Genomic DNA, 20,020 nt, shown 5'->3' with positions numbered 1-20,020 from the left:
TTGATTTCACACACAATCTGTACTGAGTGCGTTTATCGATTTCGGTGTCACCCGCCTGCGTGTCTTAACCTGTTCTTTCAGAACCTTGCACACGATGTGTGTCATTGTGACAGTGCCTTTATTGTGAACATTGTGAATGAATCTGACTCAATTGTCAAAATAACATTTTAATCAGACTCGATTGATTTCGTTAATGTTTTCGATTAAATTATATAAATACGCAAAGAATACGTTCTAAATCCGTACGATTGAATCGGATAGTATCTCGAGATTTTTAAAAGAAAATTGTTATTTAGTTGACCAAAACTAAAAAAGTCTTGCCAATACATACATCTGTGAAAGTGAAACCGGATTACTTAACCCTACAAAGTAGAAAGTTTTTTTTTCTTCGCAGCAATACACTTTGTCAAATGTTTGCATTTCATTAAAATTTTACGATGAATTTTGAGTGATGTTAAAAATTGTTGAATTTTGAGCGTGAGAGTTGTGCGTGCAGTATTGGTGATACCGATGTCGTTCCTAAGTAAAATGTTCAACTGGCGAATACCGTCACTTTTGCCACAAAGCATAACATTTAATACTACACAAAAGGTGTGTTATTAACAAGATTTTAATATAAAAACTGGGAGAATTCATCTTCCAAGATCAATTGCATTCCCTTTAATTTAACGTTGAAATTGTGCTTATCACAAAACAGAGTATGTGACCGTAACATCAGCATTCGCTGTTACATAATCGCGAAAAGTGAAAGTTTGTCCATGACCTGACACAAGAAAATGTTTTTGTTTTTCCGTTAACATTGGCAGAGTGTTTGTTTATGTATTTTCAGGTTGTTATTGTGTCGATACTGGCAAGCACTCTGTTGGGAGTGCTGGCAAGGCATCTGAGACGAAGAAAGACACCTCGACCTATACGGCGAAATCGTAAAATTGGTGGCAGACGTAGTAGAAATAGCATACGAAGTCCAAATGGTAGGTACACAGATCAATGTTGATAAAGATACTAACACTAAAGTTCCTAGAGTTCTGTATGGCTCTCATATCAGGCAAAGTGTTCGTCTTATTCATATACATGAACCACTTCACACTTCAAGTTTCAAGTGTTTGAGGTCGTCGACCGACTCTACTCAAGAACACCCTGAAAGAGAATTTCCTTCTATATAACGAGAAGTGCAAATGATTTATCCACTCACACGTTGTGACTATAAATGATGTGATCATTACTGTTGGTACATTAGCCCATTAGAGTGAAGTGAAATTAAATGTGAATTTGAACTGAAAGTTTTGAAATGTGGTATGTAGGCTACCTCTACCTAACGGTAATGAGACACTTCACAACTGGATCCACAACAATGTGTTTCCATTTTTTAAATGTCTTTAAAGTTCATTTACCCGTTCGTAAGAAGATCCGAAGTAATGGTCAAGGCATCATAGTGCCGTTGAATTGCAAAACGGTAGAGGATCAAGTTCGTTTAGCTGAAAAAAAAAGTATGGAAAATTAGGATGCATGGAGATAGGGGACCAAAAACAAAGTTGAATCAACGACCCCTCCATTTAACAATTTCAAGCTGTTTCCTCTATCAAATCAAGATCTGGTGCTTTAGAATGTTTTGAAATTCTTCTTATCGAAATTGCAGACTTGGTGTCGTTGAGTGGATCAAAAGTATCAGCCCGTTCGCAAAGTCCTGGCGGTTCAATTGTAGCGCTCTCCGATCGCCTGTCATTAGCATCCGGATCTTTAGGTGCGGGAATCGTTCAAGGTACTCCGTTATCACCACAGCAGCTTGGTGTAATGGGTAAATACTAAATGTGTCCATACCTTTCAACCCAATTACAATTTTCTTTCTTCTTCTTCAAGGAATGGAAGCTTTAGAAACCGTTCTAAACTATTGGGAAGAAGCGTTGACCTGTTACCAGACGCCCACATCTCACGAAGATTCGGAATTTTGCCGCGAAATTCAAAATTTACTTGACATGGCCTATTCACTGCAAGACCAAAGTGAATTGCTATTTCTCGATCAGCGGTCGGTACTGTTTCGAAACGAGAGTCAAGCATCCAAAAAATTATCGAAAGGTGATCGATCTGGATCCGATCCGAATTTCGATTCTGCGGAAAGTTTTGCCTCGGCTCTTGACCAGGTATGGCGATGAAATGTTTGGAATTTTTTGTTCTGCGTGGACTAAGTTGATTTTTATGGCAATTTTAGGTGGCAGATCTTCGCGAATTTGAAGAATTTTTCGAATCCATGTCCGATCTACATCGGTATCCATTATACCAAAGTGCAATTAGACATTTAGAAGAAAATCCCATTCCATACAGAACGATGCGAACGGAACTCGTTAATTGTTCGTCAGACGTTGAATATTTGGCTAAATTACATTGCATTCGATTGGCATTTCAATATTTGTTTAAGGTTTGTTGATGCAACACTTTCGTTATGCAGAAGGCCTTTAGATTTTGCTCGTTGCAATTTCGTATTGCTTTCGAGGTGTTCAGTACGTCGCTAAATGAAGACATTTTTGATTTGCAGGATTCCAGTAACGGACAGTGGGTCGCTGACACTGGTCGTCAAGTTCTCACTGACTTACTGTTACTCAGCGACAAAGATCCAAAAGATTTCTTAGTCGGCTACGAGGACATGCTAAGATTTTTACAAGAACCAAGCAATTGGGTGGCAATCGAAAAAGAATTGGAACAACGGAATGTTAAGGCGATGACATTCTATGACGTGGTACTGGATTTCATAATCTTAGATGCATTTAAGGACTTAGACTCACCGCCAACCAGTGTAACGGCCGTAGTACAAAATCGATTTTTGTCGAATGGCTTTAAAGAAACGGTAAGCGACGCAATGTTAACACATTTCATCGGAGTGAAATAATTGTTTGATTTACAGGCGCTAACCACTGCAGTCTGGTCGGTGTTAAAGGCGAAACGACGTCTACTCAAATATTCGAATGGATTCATGGCCCACTTCTACAGTAATTCACTATCTATAAATATCTATCTACATCTATCTATCTATCTATCTCTATAATTACAGTAATATCAGAACAAATTTCACCGTTAATGGCATGGGGTTTCTTCGGGCCCGATGAAAATCTACGCGACGTTTGCAATTACTTTCGGGAACAAACGCTTGGTTTCCTTGCGGACATTTTCAATTTCCAAAAATGTCGCTACGAAACGGTTGAAGATTTGTCGGCGGACATATTCCAGCAAATGAAAGAGCGCGTGAACAATATTACGATTAAGTTTAGTCAGTAGGCGTGATGGACAATTTATGCAGGCAAGACGAGTGATTCGAAGCAATCGATAATTGATGCGGCCAAATAAATTTCGCTGTTTCTGTTCAATTTTATTGTTCGCACTGGACGGGGCTGGATGAGTTTGTATGTTTTTACTTTATGTTTAAATCCGATGGAAAATCTTTCCCATTTTCATTTTGGAGAAAGTATTGTGTCGACGAGGTAGAAATTATTTGTTAAATTTTTAAATAAAAGAAAGGAAAAAGTTTTGTTAAGCGAACCGTTTTCAGTTCTACCAGCGTTGGATACAGCCAATTATTATCTTCTACTAGTGCCACCATTCACTAACTTCCGACCTCAGCCTAATTCTTAAACTTTTGGTAGGTAATCAGAACCGAAACTGATTTTATGAATGAAAGAACAATATGTGTTCGACTACTGGTACATATCCGGTGACAGGTGTCGCCACCTTATTCCATGATCGATACCTTTCGCACATGCACCCGACTTCCTTCCACGGGTAGCCGGGGCAAGTGCCCCCGACGAAATGATTCGGGCTTATCAAAATGTTTACAATTCATACACGACTTTCAGTGATAGTCTACGTCAATGCACCCAACGAACAAATCCGAGAATTCTAATAACAACAAAGTGTCTTAGAGCTGTAATATATTGAATCTAATAACATTTTGAACGAACGATGACACTATGAATACTACTAAATCCGAAAATGTTGCCAGCGGCGCCTCCATACTCCTTCGTAATTAGACTAGAAAAATACTAGAGGTTAAAGTACTGGAAGTCATGAAAGCTGTTTTTCAAACTATAAAGTCCTTAAAGACGAGTACATAAATTCACTAATAAACCAATTTCCGGTTTGTTCGTGACTTCAATTTATGTCAGTGGTTCTCTCTGAAGGGTCTACTTACTTCGAACTTAGTTGAATTTAAAGGAGAAACAACCGTCTGCAACAGTATTTAAAGACTATTTGTAAACAAATTTGAGTTTCCGGTCTCGATTGTTTTAAATGTGAGCTAGCAGTTTCTAAGTTGCTGCTTGTTGAATCAATCGTAGAGCATGTGGGTGGTGAAACATCTTGAGGTGCAGCTCATGCTTGCATGGCTCATTGTGTTGTAACCACACAAACCAACTTAATTTGAACTTAATACGACCCGCACAGCTTGAATATCTTATCTTTGGCTGTCCTAAGATTCATTATACTCTCAGCGGCCACTGATGCAATTCTAGCTCTCATTGTAAATGATAATGTTGAGCTAGCATGAGATGAATTTGTTATTTGACAAAATGAGCTATTTTACTGTTTGTGAAAGACAAAGAATCAAAAAATCCTTTCTCTTCTTATCTCCATTGTGTTCCACTGAACCTTTAAATACGTAACGTTAGATTGAAAGCCCCTCAATCAGCTCAGTATATTATATACAACCATTTCCTTGTTCTTGTTCCCTTGACTGTAAAGCATGGGTTTTACAAAAACAAATACACACCGTACGTAACACGTTCACTATGATTAAAAATGTATGGAAATGTGATGAAAAAACGTTAAATGTAACAATTTTCTGCTCCTTGTTAACACGATAACTTCAGTAAATCACAACGGATTTTCAAAATCCTTTTTTTATTCGATGAAGTGTTGAAATCCTTAGGTCAAGTTCGAAAATGGGTGGTATCGGTTCAATAATCTGGGAGTAGTTCTCGAAAGAAGCCTTTTCTGCTCTTTGTTAACACGATAACTGGAGCAAAGTTCAACCGATTTTCAAAAAAAAAATTTATTCGACGAAGTATTGAAATCCTCAGGTCAAGTTCGAACATGGGTGGTATAGGTTCAACCATCTGGTGGTAGTTCTCGAAAGAAGCCCTTTCTGCTCTTTGTTAACACGATAACTGGAGCAAAGTTCAACGGATTTTCAAAAGCTTTTTTCTATTCGATGAAGTATTGAAATCCTCAGGTCAAGTTCGAAAATGGGCGGTATCGGTTCAACCATCTGGTGGTAGTTCTCGAAAGAAGTCTTTTCTGCTCTTTGTTAACACGATAACTGGAGCAAAGTTCAACCGATTTAAAAAAAAAAAAAATGGTGTAGAATGGAAATAATTCCTGAGGTTAGGTTCCAAGATAGATTAGATTGGATTTGTGTATGTATTTCAATATTATTTTTCTTGTTATGTGACTTTGCCTTGTAAACAAACCCGAATAAATAGAATAAAAATTAACGAGTGTGAAGTTTGCGGCCAGAGCGAAGCGTGGGCCGCAATTCACACGAGTTTAAATTTTATTGAAGACATAAGTCATTTTTTACCGGGCATTTTATTATCAAAGTTTCAAAGATTTTCAATGAAATTAAACAGAATTAAATCATCGATGAAAGATTTATTGACCGTTCTAGTAGTTCTTCTTCTAAATGGGTAATTCCAGCTAATTTGTGACTGTTCGAAATATTTTCACCAATTGAAATGCGATTTCGGCAAACTTTTTTTTCCTTGAAAGCTGTTGACCAGACGCGTCGTTTAAGCCCCATATTAGGTTGGTGGCCAAAAATCTCGGGGAGATACCACCATAAAAATGTATGCTTGTTTTCAGCAAATTTTTGAAAATTCTAGTTAATTTCACGAAACCTGAACCGATTTCACTAAACTTTTTTTTTGCTGAAAGCTATTGACAAGACGCGTAGTTTGACACCAATATGTCATTGTAAAATGTGGTCTCGGGGAGTTTTTTGAAGTTTTTTGATTCATTCTGCTTTGAAGTAAGGTAAAATCACTTCAACCCAAGAGTTGCCGAAATTACATTTTTTCAAATAAAAACTGAAAATCGGTGTCATTCGAAAGCTACAGCATATGACTTCACGAGAAAAATAACTTTGAGTCAATCAGGTTAGTTGGGTGACTAAAGTAGGTGAAAACAGCTTTCCAGCGGTGATAAAAGTCATCCTCGAATATTAACTCGTCGAGGTTATCTCGAAAAATTTTGTAACAACTTCTTTTAACCGGTTTTGAGCCAAAGCAATATTTTCTGTGGGGTAACAACCACCAATTGTTAAAAAAAAATTGCTGGCTATTTATGACCTCCGAAAAATATCACTTTTTTAGACATATCTCTCCCAAATTTTGGGTTACCAACCTCATATTGAGCTTAAACTGCGCGTCTTGACCATAGCTTTCAGGAAAAAAAAACTTAAATTAGTTTTTATTTGGTGAAAATATTTCGAAAAGTCACAAACGTGTAACGCAACTAACCGCCGACTTTTGCGATCACACAAGTCACACTTCGCAGGCTAAAAATTCCAATTCTTGTTGGTATGAAAGCCCTATGTCTCCTGAGTATTAGAAAATTTATAGACTGCTTTGTTACCGCAAAACATAGCCAACACAATTAACTTTATGACTCACAGATAACGAAATTTGTAACGCAACTAACCATGGAATTACCCAAATGCGTTTTTGTGGCCATCAACATACAAAATTACATTTCTTTGAAATAAATCAATAAATCATTGCCAATAAAAATACTATTGAGAAGGTCAGACAAACAGTCAAGGGATCTGACCCACCCAACAGGTGGGACCTAGTATTTTACATTGTGCACTGCACCCAACGAGAAAGTAAAGTCGGCGCGTCTGACATGCACGAAAGTATTACGTCGAAATATCTTTGATAGCATCTTGAAATAAAAGTGTTGCTTAAACGACAGAGATGTATGCTCTGAGTGAGCGTACACAAGTTACCGGCGTCAGAGTTAGCAGAGAAAGAATGGAGAGGTCGTTTCGTTTGTTATGAAAATTAATGCAATTTTCTTTTGCTGAATCTTTGACTTTGTCCGCAAGTTTGACTTAGACCGCTCCGAGTGGCAGATATTCATAAAGAATCCCTTGGCTGAAATCCTTAAATCCTCCATAATTTTTCGAAAGAAATTCCTCAATTTGGAAGAGAATCCTCAAGAAAATCCACAAAAACATAGAAAATCCTTTACAAGGCCCAAAAAAATCAAATAAAAGTACAGTGAACGACATCTCAAATGTCTCACTGTCATTTTTTTCAGAGAATGTCATTGTGAATTTGCAATGACACAATAAAATTCTCAGAAAAATTTGACAGTGAGACATTTGAGATGTCGTTCACTGTACTTGAAAATTGAAAAAAAAAATCCTCAGAGGATTGCCTTTTTGAAAATCATTTGTCAACGAAATTTATAAATATCTGGCCCTCGAACCGAAATCGACAATGTTCGGAACTCTGTTATTTATTTTCAACGATTACTTTACTATATCGACTATCTGCTGCGACTATCTGTGAAAAACTTCTCCTTTTAAGCAACCAAACTCAGACTCAAAGATTTCGTTCAGGGGACCTGAAAATATAGTCAATATTTCAATTTGTTCTGAAGATATAGGACGAAAGCTGCAAAAGCTGATAACTAGAATTCAAAGAAAACATACTTATAATGTTGACCATATTTATTTTTCAGTCGACACAACCGACACAAAAATACCGAACGGGTACAAATTTTGTTCTACAAAATGTTCTTTTAAAGATCATAGACACAATGGCATATGCCATCATCGCAGTTTGAAGACGAAATAGAACCAAGATTGAGTAAATCCAGGTCTACGCATATCCCACTACACGCTGTAGATGTAAGGGTATCATTGGCATTGCATTCGATATTGACTATAAGTAAAGTAGTTATAGTTATTTAGAGTAGGTTACACTGAAAAAAACTAAGCAGATTTACCATTCAACTCGCTCTGAGCAGTGCAAATACATCTGCCATCACCATCGCATTCATACGGGAATGAAGTGCAAGCTAGGAAACAACCTAGTGGTACGCCTAATACTTCAGTGCATAATAGACCTTGTTTGGAAACCATGTATATAGTGAATGTTAGGAAAGTTTTTTTTTTAATTAACAGTTTAACTTACTCCCAGATGTGCGCATAACTGCTAACGATAGTAGAATAAGTCCGAGCGCAATAGTCTTCATTTTGATTTTTTTTTAAATCGTATTCCTTTCCACCAACTTATTATATTAGCGATAATTCTCTTTTAACTGGAAAATGAACTATTTTAGGCTTTTTATAGTGGAACGATGTGTGACGCCACCACGTTTCTGCAATTTGTTTTCGCATCTGAAATAACAGTAGCTTTTAAGTACATAATGTGGAAATTTATTTAAATATTTTTTTCAGCATTTATACTCGACATTTTCAAGTCATGCAATTTTTTTCTTTGTTTGCATTTCAACAAAAACAAATAAATTTCCATTCTGTCGTGCTATTTTTCCGTTGAAAACAACTTGTCCAAATAATAATTTTCGTTCTTGATATCACCTTGACGAGTGAATCGCCTTGATCGCTTTGATTTACGAAGAGCTTTTCCATCCGTGCTCCCTATGATTTTCCATCAGCGTCCTTTTTCCCGCTTTGATATAACGAAATGAAATGAAATGAAAAGTGAGGTGAAGGGCTTCTCGGTCTTGCGTTTCTAAGATTTATGCAGATTAAATTTCATACGAAACGATTTCATACGCTTCTATTGACTTACATTACCTGCTCCTATTCCCTTTACAGCTTTCTTGCACACATGACCGTCAATTAAGACATCGCCCACAACCGTTTTTTTTTTACATATTACATTGACAAACTACTGATTTACTATCTCGTCGTATCTGTAAGATACTTTAAGCAACCAGACTCACGCTCAAAGAATTTGTACAGGTGAAGGTATAAGACAAAAATTGCATACTTATAATTTTGACTATTTTTATTCTTCGACACAATCAACACAAGACAAAATGTTCTCTTAAAGACCATAGACACAATGGCATATGCTACCATCACAATTTGAAGTCGAAATAATGCCAAGATTGAGAGTATTCAGTCCTACACATAACAGTCCACACTGTGAAGCAGTAGCGAAATCATCGTTTTCACATGTGAGATCAACCTTTGTGCCTACGTAACGTAGTTTTAAACGTTTTTAGTAGGTGTACTAACAAAAACCAACAAAAGTAAATTTACCATTCACTTCGGTCTGACCAGTGCAAATACATATGCCATCAGTAGTGCATTCATAGGGGAATGTACCACACGCTGCCAGACAACCTACTGGTTCGTTGACTATTTCAGTACATAAAGTACCTTGTTTGGAAACCATACATTAATGTTACGGAAATAGTTGAAGAAGATTATATAAGATTATGCACGTCTTGCCAAAATCGCTGGTCGAGCCGATGGCGAGAACCGTAATGACCACACGTCTAGATAACAATTTTGACAAGAGGTGCATACAAATTTTTATCTGCCGAGAACATATATGCCGAGAGTTAAACAAAAATGCTCTAGAGTGATAAGTGGGAAATTATTGTTACGGGCAGATAAAAAGCTTAACTTACTTCCGGATGTGCGCATAATGGCTAACGATGATAGAATAAGTGTGAATGCAATAGTTTTCATTTTGATTTTTTAAAAAAATCGAATTTTCTTCCACAAGGTTGTATTATCAGAAACGATAAATTACTTGTCACGAAAAAATTTGATTTTCTTGAGGCTTTTTATAGTGTGACTGTGACACGGCAACAAGTTTCTGAAATTTGTTTTCAAACAGCGCACTTCAAGCATGAGTGGGACTTTATAGTAGATTACAGCAGAGCCTATGTAAATGAGTAATACATGTGTGCGATGTTTGTGGCGTACATTCATTAATACATTCAGTGTGATTTTAGTGTTTTCTTAATGTTATCGATGGCAGGTGTACCAAAAAATAGTTCTGCCTGTGTAGATTCCAATTTATATCGTGGTTTGTGTGAAGTGAAAACATAAACAAAATCATCGAAAAATGACCGACCAGCGCATGTAAATGATCGCGCATAGCATGTAAATCATCGAAAAGTCTAACATGTAAGTTTCATTTACATTCTCATCGCAGACAATGTAAATACAACGTACAGGATGCCTACACATTAAAATACTATAATTGAAACTGGACAGCGCAGTGTATGTGTATCAAACTGACACTGTAATTTTTTTTTTGGAAAAACGTTTCGTACAAAACTCTTCTTGGCAGCTGTCATTAGATGCAATTTTGCTTGAAGTGCTTTGTTTCGAATCTTATATCGGTAGTTGTTACCTATGTGGAATTTAATTGAGATATGTTTTCCAACTATAAAGTTACTCGACACGTGCAGTTTTTTTTATATATTTCAACTCGTGCTAGTTTTTTATTGAAAACAACTTGTTCAAATAATAATATTCGTTTTTATAACCTTGATAACAGTTGAATAGATTTTTTAAGAATTTCCTACAATGCAATGTTTGGATTCTTTTGGTTCTTGAAGAGCTTTTGAATCCGTGCATTCAACTATCTTTAACACCTATTTCCAATTTCAATCCTTTATTCCACATTGATATATGTATAATGAAAGGCAAGGTAGAGCAACAAGGAAGAAACGAGCATCTCGGTCTTGTGTTTCAAAGTTTAATGAAGATTTAATTCAATTACTAATGGATTCAATATGGAGTTTAATTTATGAACGCTCGGCTTCTGTTTTCCATATTTTATTTCCGACACTGCGCCACGTTATAATTTGATAAATTTTCAAGACATTTTGACATGAAAATATGTATAAACGTTCGTAGCGAGTATTTGAACCATTGGTATATCATTCATGTTTAATCGAGCTTAAGTGTACGAGCCGTTTACAGTGTAAACTTTACATCCATTTAACTTTATCGGGTTTATCAGGCGCGCCATGAAAGCTTATAGGTACTTCCAAAAAGAAAAACGAACATCTTAGTTGTATTACCGATTTTATTGATCTAAGATGAACACAAGACAACATAGGCAAAAGATGAATTTGGTGCAGCAATCAGATGTAAGGATATAGTTTCATAAATAATTTATTTCTTCCGTTCCAAGAACTGAATGAGATGTTGCTGTGGTGTGGTTAGGTTTGCGAGTTTTTCTTAATCCAATCAAAATAATAGGAAACTTTAGAGTACACATCGGGGTTTCCAATTCCGCATCTACATGTGGGTCACAAATATTTTGAGCGAACAATCAAAAACTGTCACATTATCAAAAAACTATCGTTGAGAATATTACTTACGGAATTCCAAAGCTCACGATTCCAACAAGTTTTTTACCATAAGTGAGTGGACCTCCCGAATCGCCCTTTTTAACGGTAAGTGATCAGATTTTGAATTTTTAAAGGTCTTCTGACTTACTTTGCATGCTCCTATTCCCATTACACCCTTTGTGCACATATGGCCGTCAATTAGAACATCGCCCACGACCGTTTTTTTACATTCATCGAAAGCCAGAACAGTTAAATCAACACCTTGTAATTTATTGGGTGTAGTACCTCTAGCCTGGAAAAAAATTCTGTTTAGAAGAAACGTTCTCCTACAGTCTGTTAGTGGTCATTCATAAATGACGTCCGGTACTGAGGGGGGAGGGGGGGGTCTACGATTTCGGACACTCCATACAAAATTGGGTCAAATTTGACCACTTTTGCGTGACGAGGGGGGAGGGGGGGTCTAAAACTGACCAAAAGTAGTGGACGTCATTTATGAATGACCCCTTATTAGACAATGATTAGCAGGAATGTGGTGACATATAATTAAAAATCGTAGCTCTTTCGAATTGACTTCGTCACACTAGAGCTACGCAGATGTTTTTTGTATTTATAATCGCATTTAAACTGAAATAAATGAAATGAAATGAAATGAAATGAAATGAAATGAAATGAAAGCCGACGTGAGTTGAAGAATCCGAGGGCACACTGTCAAGTTTGAGTACCCTATTTAGAGTACCACTGATGCTTGAAGTCCGTTGAAGAGCTCTCTAGCATCGACACAACACAATAATTTATTTTTTTTGTTGTGTCGTTGCTGGAGACTTGTTTTGAAAAAAGTCATTAACTGCCCCAGATTATTATTTATAGAGGAGATAAATAGTAAATAAATTATTGACAGTATCAATGAATCGAGAAAAATATGTTGAATGTTGCAGTTGCAATCTTTTATATACGTTGAACGACCTTGAACAACGAATCGTAACGACAAAATTTTTGCTTTAACAATCTCATCATTCTCATTGGCAATGTGGTATTGCGTGATAACAAGAGTTGACAACTCATACTTTTACCTTACAAGAAAGATTATCTTTCTGAGTTGTAGGCAGAATCCACACGTAGTTCAATAAACCCCAGTAAAAATAAAAGTCTCAAAAGTTCGAAATACGTAGTCTCATGGTCTCAAAATACATGGGACTTGAGACCGTGAGACTACGTATTTCAAACTTTTGAGACTTTAATTTTTACCAGGGAAGGTACTGTGAGGATGGTAATTAGAGGAAAATTTATGTAGCCTACGTTGCCAGAAAGTACAAAAACATCAAGTTACTCGATTATAGAACCGGGTTCTTTCAAAAACTTAAATTTTCCCACCCTATTAACTTAGAAATAACTATAGGCTTACCTGCATTCTCCCCCATCCAGTAAGTTGCACTACGGCGTTATCTGGAACCTCTTTATCATCCAGTTCAATTGGAAGAACATTTTCGTTGAATTGAATCGGTACCTTTACTTTCACAAGAGCAATGTCATTAGGATTTTCTTCGGTATCCTCATACGGTATTAGTTTTTCAATTTCGTAGCGCATTCCACCACGATTCAAATCATTTGTTCCAACCAAAATGGTAGAACTTTCTGGAGAATGATCCTCGAAGCAATGGGTGGCAGTTAAGACAAACTTTGAATTAATCACAGCACAGCCGCAATAATGCTTTCGATTAGATTGTATTGAGCATTGGAATGGATGTATCGATGCATTATGGCCACCGACAATATAAAGCACGGCCGATTTGAAAGGATCGTCTGTTGAAATATTAAGCTTTTTAGTAACTGAGTAATAAAGAAAATTCAGTAAACTTAATCGAATAACGTAAGTTGATAACACTTACATAATTCCTCAGAGTTATCAAAACCGTGAATTGACTGTAACAAACAGTAGACGACGAATAATTTTAGCTTCATTTTTGCAATCGATTCACTACTAACTGATTAGACGACATAAGTCAAATTAAGTTCCAACTATAGTCGTTAAATGTGAGATAAGTATTTAACGCATCAGCGAAACTACTTTCATCGTCAGCAAATATATTTTCTTTTATTGCGTGCATCCTTCAAAATATGTCTTATTATGTATGACGGGTAACGTCCTCCCAGTAAGAACAAACCCTGGATATGGTCAAGGCAATGGCCGTTGCGACGAGTTTGAAACATTACGACATCCTTGGCAAATGTCCGCGTGGTGAGCCTTTACGTAACAATCGCCACCATAGTATCAGGTCCCTTTTAGCAACGAAACTCAGGGAGAGAGGCTGGATTGTTTTGGAAGAAGTTGCATGTATGGACATCAACGGCGGCAGCAGACGAGCTGATATTTTCGCACATAACCCAATCTCGAATAAAGATTTCATCATCGACCCGACAATCAGACATTGACCATTTAACTCCGTCGATCTCGAAAAGAAAGAAATTTACGAACCGTGCAATTTCAGTTCAAAATATAACATCGCCAATATTGAAGTGATTATGGACTGTACATCGGTGCCAGAGGCACATTGTCGAAGTGTTTTGTGCCATTTTTAAAGAACTTTAAGATCCAGTTGTCAGTGATAGAGACAGAGTATCCGTTGTTCTGAAGGTCGGAAGTTTGATTTGTAATCAACATTTGTACGCTTAAGCATTTCTCCTGAAATGTCCACAGGTCCGAATCCATGTATCATGAAAAGTTTTTCTAGAATACTGAGTCATTAGGCTACTTTGTGTAAAGGCAGTGTCAATACAGTATTTATACTATTTACAAAAGTTGGAAAGTGATATTGTCGTGTTCAGTGTGTTGATCCGAGGCGAAGGCGAGGTTCAATATAAGTTCAAGCGTGCATTTTCCGCACTGTGTGTAAGAGATTTTAGAAAGTGAGTATTGTATACACCTTTGTGTTTACAACATACTTTCTCGAAACAAAACTCGTAACTTGATTTGAAGAATCAATACTCTTCCTAGCATCCAAACTCTCTCAAAAAATCGATTTAGGGGGGAAAATAAGTTTGAGAAACGCTGATTTTTAATATGGCATAAAAACAACAACAACAACACGAGCGAACAAAGTAGCAGTGATTCATAAACGTAGTTACCACCTTAATAATTGTAGTTTGGTTGCTAGGGAGAGTATTGGAAGAATGAGACTTTTTCAAAAAAGAAAAATTAAAAATAAAAGCACAAAGCTCACAAGCGAAGTTCATCGAATCATCGACCTCGTTTGACTTATAATTTGATAACGTTTTGCTCTCTCAGCGTAATTTAATGCGATTTAGATTTTTATCAGGTCTGACCTGTTACGATTCAGATTTACCTGATATAGATAGACAAGTTAAAGCTTGAAAACAACTTGATGATGGAGCCACTTTACCTGATGTTATGCGCTTATTTAAAGTTGCTAAAGTAGACTTTAATTGATTGATTTAGGTACTTCCCGAAGTAAAAACCAACATCTTGACTGTATAAAATTAGCGATTTTATTGCTCTATAACTAGTCAACCTAGGCAAAAGATGAATTTGTTATCCTTTCCTAAGACAGTTTTAAATCTGATTCACGAGTGGTGATTCCATTAGGTTGTGGAATCAAAAATATGTTTAGCTGGTTAGATTTGAGAATTTTTCTTAATCCAATCAAAATAATACGAAACTTTAGAATGCACATCGGGACTACCAATTCCGCATCTAAATGGATGAAGCACAAAAATATTATCAGCGAGAAAGCAACGACTGTCGAATCTGTCATAAAAAAAACTGTTCAAAATATTACTTACGGAATTCCGAAACTCACGATTCCAACCAGCTTTCTGCCATACGTCAATGGGTCTCCAGACTCGCCCTTTTTAACCGTTTACAGTCAACAAACAAATTCAAATATTTAAATTTCAACGACTCACTTTGCATGCACCTATTCCTATTACACCTTTTGTGCACATGTGGCCGTCAATTAGGACATCGCCCGCGACTGTTTTTTTACATTCATCGAATGCAAGGACAGTTACATCAACACTTTGTATGTTATCGGTAGCACCTCTAGTCTGTAAACATTTTTTTGGTTTAGGGTACTGGCGTTTAATTACAATCGACTTGTAGTGAAGAATCTTAGGTCAATTTACGTAAGACAGTAAGAGCAAGGCATTTAGTCTTAGTGTTAACAACAAATTGTTGTGTCGTGTCGTTGCTGGAGAGTAGGTGTAACAATAAATATTATGTTCAAATGTTCATTTTAACGAGTGATTGTGATCCTAAGTCGAAGGCGCGGATCACAATCCAAATCGTCAAAGTATACACCAGAATCCGTACATAGTTCAATGTTATTGAATCGATAAAGGTGAACCTTTGGTAACTCGAGTTTTCTTGTTCACAACAATCAACCAACCTATTAACTTAGGAATAACTGTTTAGGCTTACTTCCATTTTACCCCACCCAGTTAGTTGAACTACGGCGCCATCTGGAACCTCTCTATCATCCAGTTCGATTGGACGAACATTTTCGTTGAACTGAATAGGTACCGTTAGTTTCACAAGAGCAATGTCATTGGGATTATCTTTGGTGTCCTCATACGGTATTAGCTGTTCTATTTCATAGCGCGTTCCACCACGATTCAAATCATTTGATCCAACCAAAATGGTAGAACTTTCTAGAGAATATTCCTCGAAACAATGGCTGGCAGTTAAGACAAACTTTGAATTAATCACAGCACAGCCGCAATAATGTTTTCCATTAGACTGTATTGAGCATTGGAATGGATATTTCGATGAATTTGGACCACCGAGAGTATAAAGCACGGCCGATTTGAAAGGATCGTCTGTTGAAATATTAAGCTTTTTAGTAACTGAGTAAGAACGAAAATTCAGTAAACTTAATCGAATAACATAAGTCGATAAGACTTACATAATTCCTCAGAGGTATCAAAACCGTGAATTGACTGTAAAATACAGTAGACCACGAATAATTTCAGCTTCATTATTGCAAGCGATTCACAACTAACTGATTCGACGACACAAGTCAAATTAAGTTCCAACTATATAGTCATTAAATGTGAGATAAGTTCTTAACACATCAGCAAAACTATATACTTCTATCGTCAGCAAATATTTTTCTTTTATTTTAGAAGAATTGATGATAGGACTTTGTCTCGGATTGTATAAGTGAGGAGTGAGAAGTGAAATGAAGAACTTTTCCGATTCATTGAAGAAACGAAGTTGAGGTTCTTCTTGAGTGAAATTTACCGATCGAGGCGTAGCCTAGAACGGTAAACACAGAAAAGTATTATATCCATCATTTGCTCCACTGTCAAGTAAGGTATTTTATTCAAAACATTGAGGTAACGTTTTTACGCTGTGAAATAAAGTTAACTTTACCTCACGTTTTTGAATAAATGTTATGTAATCAACGATTTTCGACACTCAGCCAATGATTTTTCGTATATATGGGTAATTCCAGCTAATTTGTGACTGTTCGAAATATTTTCACCAAATGAAAAGCGATTTCGGCAAACTTTTTTTGATGCGTCGTTTAAGCCCCATATTAGGTCGGTGGCCGAAAATCTCGGGAAGATACCACCATAAAAATGTATGGTTGTTTTTAGCAAATTTTTGAAAATTATAGTTTATTTCACGAAACCTGAACCGATTTCATTAAACTTTTTTTTTGCTGAAAGCTATTGACAAGACGCGTAGTTTGACACCAATATGAAAAATGAAAATTGTAAAATGAGGTCTTGGGGAGATATGACCAAAAAGCGTTTGTTCGTATTCGGCTTTCCTAGATATTCTCAATAAATCTCAAATGATTTTTGTAAATTTGTTTTCCTGTAGATCTGAACTATATAATTCCACAATAGACCGTGTGCAGTATAAATAATTTATTTTTAATTGATGTAAATTATTATTCTGTAGAACAAAAGTGTAAACAGAATATCTGAAAAAGGTCTGCTTGATTTTATATCTCACTTTAAAAGCTGTAATTTGAATGAGACTAAAAGGATATCCGAACCATTCTAATTCATTCTAATTGGATTCTTACTAAGATTCTAATAAGTGGGATGGCATCGGGATGGCAACAATATTTTTCAATAATTTCTATAAAAAAATTAAAATATTTTTTTCAATGGTTTTCATGGTAAATCTTCTTTTTATTGAAACATGAAACTTTTTTCTCAAAATCGCACACGGTCTATTGCTCCAAATGACACGAAATTAAATTTTTAAAAGATTTTTGGTTCATTCTGCTTTGAAGTAAGATAAAATCACTTCGACCCAAACGTTGCCGAAATTACATTTTTTCAAATAAAAGCGGAAGATCGGTGTCATTCGAAAGCTACAGCATATGACTTCACGAGAAAAATAACTTTGGGTCAATCAGGTTAGTTGGATGAGTGTAGTAGGTGAAAACAGCTTCCCAGTGGTGATAAGTGTCATCCTCGAATTTTAACTCGTCGAGATTATTTCGAAAATTTTGTAACCATTTTTTTAAACGGTTTTGAGCCAAAGAAACATTTTCTGTTGAGTAACAACCACCAATTGCGAAAAAAAATTCTTGGCTAATGACCTCCGAAAAATATCACTTTTATAGACAAATCTACCCCAAATTTTGGGCTACCAACGTCATATTGAGCTTAAACTGTGATTTCAGGGAGAAAAAAGTTTTTATTTGGTGAAAATATTTTGAAAAGTCACAAACGTGTAACGCAACTAACCGCTGACTTCTGCGATCACACAAGTCACACTTGGCAGGCTAATGGACGACTTGTTCATTATCAAAAATAAGGGACACCTTCCATACATCACTTTTCGATTGGACCACAGGAACCACCTGGAACCACTTGCAAAAATCAAGCAAAATTTCCACTCTGCCGCTATTACTCTGCCGCTATTATCCGTAGAGTGTGTGTTGTTTGTATTGAGGCTATTTAGCCAACACAATTAACTTTATGTTTCACAGATAACAAAATTTGTAACGCAACCAAACATGGAGTTACCCATATATTACAATCCTAGGGTTGTAAAGTTTTTATTTTGTAATTCATTAAAGCGTGAAGGTAATATTTGCGTAGTCGTACATACCTTCTATATATCATTTATTTCAAAGAATAAATTTCTGTCGTACTTTTACGATTGCCATTATTGACACAGAATACTGTCCAAAATTGTAATTACAAATGTTTTAATGTATTGATTCAAATCGGGTTGACTTAAGTTATTGCTTTTTGAGGGTCGTACGTATGATTATGGAAAATTTTGCAGCTTCCTTTTACAGCCTCGATACCAATATTTTCTATTATACTTTTGATTTTGAATTTTGAGCAGAAGTCCAAAAAGAGTTTAGTCAATGTTACCTTCGCTCCTATCAGAAGGCCGATTACTTCAAGCGATTTAAGTTTAAGTTTCTCATTAACATATGGGATACACAAATCGTAAATGGTTTTCTTTTCTTCATCCACCATGATTGATTGATTCTCGTCAATTTCAAATCTAACCGTTCTTGTTTTTTCGTTGAATGCAATTATATCAATTCTTCTATTCGATCCATCGGATCGATTTTATGGTCTAGGATAAAATTCTAAAATTTGAACGCGTTGAAAGATGTCTCTACAATCTCTGAACTTATCATTTCGCTGCCTGCACCGCCAATATCACATTCTGAGAAAGCTTCTTTTTCGATTTTTGGCACATTTTAGCAACCTAGTTAAACACGCCAAAATTATATTTTCATCCAACGTCGAATTCCAAGTACTAGCACACACAAAATACATCCCTGGAAAGAGTCAATTTGATAACGTTTCACGTTCTCAGCATGATTTAACACGGTTCAGACTTTTATCAGTTGTTACGAACGATGCAGATTAACCCGAATCATATAGCCAAATAAGCTGTGATTTCAAATACTATTTTTCTATGGAAAACATTTTGATGATATAACAATTTTCATATAATGTAACCGTGGCACCACTCAATTAATTTTTACAGAATTCTAAAAAGCTTTTAGATCCTCAAACCACGTTCGCATTTGTTCATGAAAAGCTTTCAGATCTTTTCTCGAAGGTTTTTTATAGAATTTTTCTTAAATTTCTTAAACGTTTGGCAGATCAAGTCAGATTTTTAGGAGTAACGAAAAAAGGAAATGTGGTTTTTTGTATTAAGCATAATCTTTAATAGAACGAATATGTCATCTTATCGCAATGTCACACAGACTTTCTATTTTTCTGCTGTTTCTTTGTCTTCATTAAATGTTCGTAATCAAATAATTATTATACTGCATGTTGGGACGAATTTTAATTCAATCACAGCTTAGTCATTTTTTACAGGCTGTAACTTTATTTTATAACTGAAAAAGACAATAATTTAAAGGAACCATTCTACGAAAAATTTGACTTAACTAAAGAAATTTAAAAACTTTTTAATGAACATTGCATATCACATGTTTAAAGTTATCTGTTTTGCTTTCTGACAAGTAGAGGGTTTCGTTCAACAGTTCTATGGCCCTGCCTCTTCCAAAAAAAAAAAAAAAAACGGTGAGAATACCTCTAACGTTCTCATGCTAGCAATTGCGCAACTTGAACTTTAATATTCTATCCCTTAATTTAAACATTTGAATACTATAGAGAGTTTGCACTGACTTACTTCCAAAGAGGAAACGTTGAGAGATGAATGGTG

General features: G+C 35.9%; 2 protein-coding genes and 2 long non-coding RNA genes across 9 annotated transcripts; 2 read left to right on the top strand and 2 right to left on the bottom strand.

Annotated features, from left to right (window-relative positions):
* Window positions 1-124: 124 nt before the first annotated feature.
* LOC119071906 (mitoguardin) lies at window positions 125-3,337 on the top strand. Of its 2 annotated transcripts, none has more exons than XM_037177019.1 (8): window positions 125-591; window positions 830-971; window positions 1,637-1,795; window positions 1,858-2,138; window positions 2,207-2,413; window positions 2,531-2,839; window positions 2,897-2,981; window positions 3,044-3,337. In XM_037177019.1, exons 1-8 carry the CDS (start codon window positions 511-513, stop codon window positions 3,265-3,267), a joined length of 1,488 nt encoding a protein of 495 aa, XP_037032914.1. In that variant the 5' UTR covers window positions 125-510; the 3' UTR covers window positions 3,268-3,337. The 2 variants fall into 2 exon arrangements, with proteins under 2 accessions (XP_037032914.1, XP_037032915.1); XM_037177020.1 differs by having other exon boundaries at window positions 151-591; window positions 1,637-1,741.
* A 2,639-nt stretch (window positions 3,338-5,976) lies between these two features.
* Window positions 5,977-17,845, top strand: LOC119071981. The gene is made up of 3 exons (XR_005086757.1): window positions 5,977-6,010; window positions 9,607-9,612; window positions 17,661-17,845. It is a non-coding gene; the product is annotated as an uncharacterized LOC119071981 (long non-coding RNA).
* LOC119071977 lies at window positions 7,709-8,322 on the bottom strand. Its single transcript, XR_005086753.1, has 3 exons — window positions 8,184-8,322; window positions 7,996-8,115; window positions 7,709-7,931 (listed from the first exon to the last, which is right to left on the bottom strand). It is a non-coding gene; the product is annotated as an uncharacterized LOC119071977 (long non-coding RNA).
* LOC119071948 (chymotrypsin-1-like) lies at window positions 10,979-16,411 on the bottom strand. Of its 5 annotated transcripts, none has more exons than XM_037177073.1 (5): window positions 16,257-16,411; window positions 12,740-13,164; window positions 11,486-11,629; window positions 11,368-11,432; window positions 10,979-11,284 (listed from the first exon to the last, which is right to left on the bottom strand). In XM_037177073.1, the coding sequence occupies exons 1-5, from the start codon at window positions 16,327-16,329 to the stop codon at window positions 11,206-11,208; spliced, it is 786 nt and encodes a 261-aa protein (XP_037032968.1). In that variant the 5' UTR covers window positions 16,330-16,411; the 3' UTR covers window positions 10,979-11,205. The 5 variants fall into 5 exon arrangements, with proteins under 5 accessions (XP_037032968.1, XP_037032969.1, XP_037032971.1 ...); XM_037177074.1 differs by lacking the exon at window positions 16,257-16,411 and adding an exon at window positions 13,224-13,372 and having other exon boundaries at window positions 11,059-11,284; XM_037177076.1 differs by lacking the exon at window positions 16,257-16,411 and adding an exon at window positions 13,224-13,347 and having other exon boundaries at window positions 11,059-11,284; window positions 12,740-13,137.
* Window positions 17,846-20,020: the final 2,175 nt, after the last annotated feature.

The sequence above is a fragment of the Bradysia coprophila genome, assembly GCF_014529535.1.
Source record: "Bradysia coprophila strain Holo2 chromosome IV unlocalized genomic scaffold, BU_Bcop_v1 contig_5, whole genome shotgun sequence".
Taxonomy (NCBI): Eukaryota; Metazoa; Arthropoda; class Insecta; order Diptera; family Sciaridae; genus Bradysia; species Bradysia coprophila.
Note: the sequence above shows the minus strand (reverse complement) of the source record. Positions and strands in the feature narration are given on the sequence as shown.

Excerpts from the sequence above, each read along its gene's own strand:
- LOC119071906 (XM_037177019.1), top strand. The coding sequence starts at position 511 with ATGTCGTTCCTAAGTAAAATGTTCAACTGGCGAATACCGTCACTTTTG. Across the intron at positions 2,414-2,530 it reads CATTTCAATATTTGTTTAAG|GATTCCAGTAACGGACAGTG; the intron begins GTTTGTTGATGC and ends TTTGATTTGCAG. Across the intron at positions 2,982-3,043 it reads ATTCATGGCCCACTTCTACA|TAATATCAGAACAAATTTCA; the intron begins GTAATTCACTAT and ends CTATAATTACAG.
- LOC119071948 (XM_037177073.1), bottom strand. The coding sequence starts at position 16,329 with ATGAAGCTGAAATTATTCGTGGTCTACTGTATTTTACAGTCAATTCAC. Across the intron at positions 11,433-11,485 it reads TGGGAATAGGAGCATGCAAA|GGCGATTCGGGAGGTCCACT; the intron begins GTAAGTCAGAAG and ends ACCGTTAAAAAG. Across the intron at positions 11,285-11,367 it reads ATCGTGAGCTTTGGAATTCC|ATGCGGAATTGGAAACCCCG; the intron begins GTAAGTAATATT and ends ACCCACATGTAG.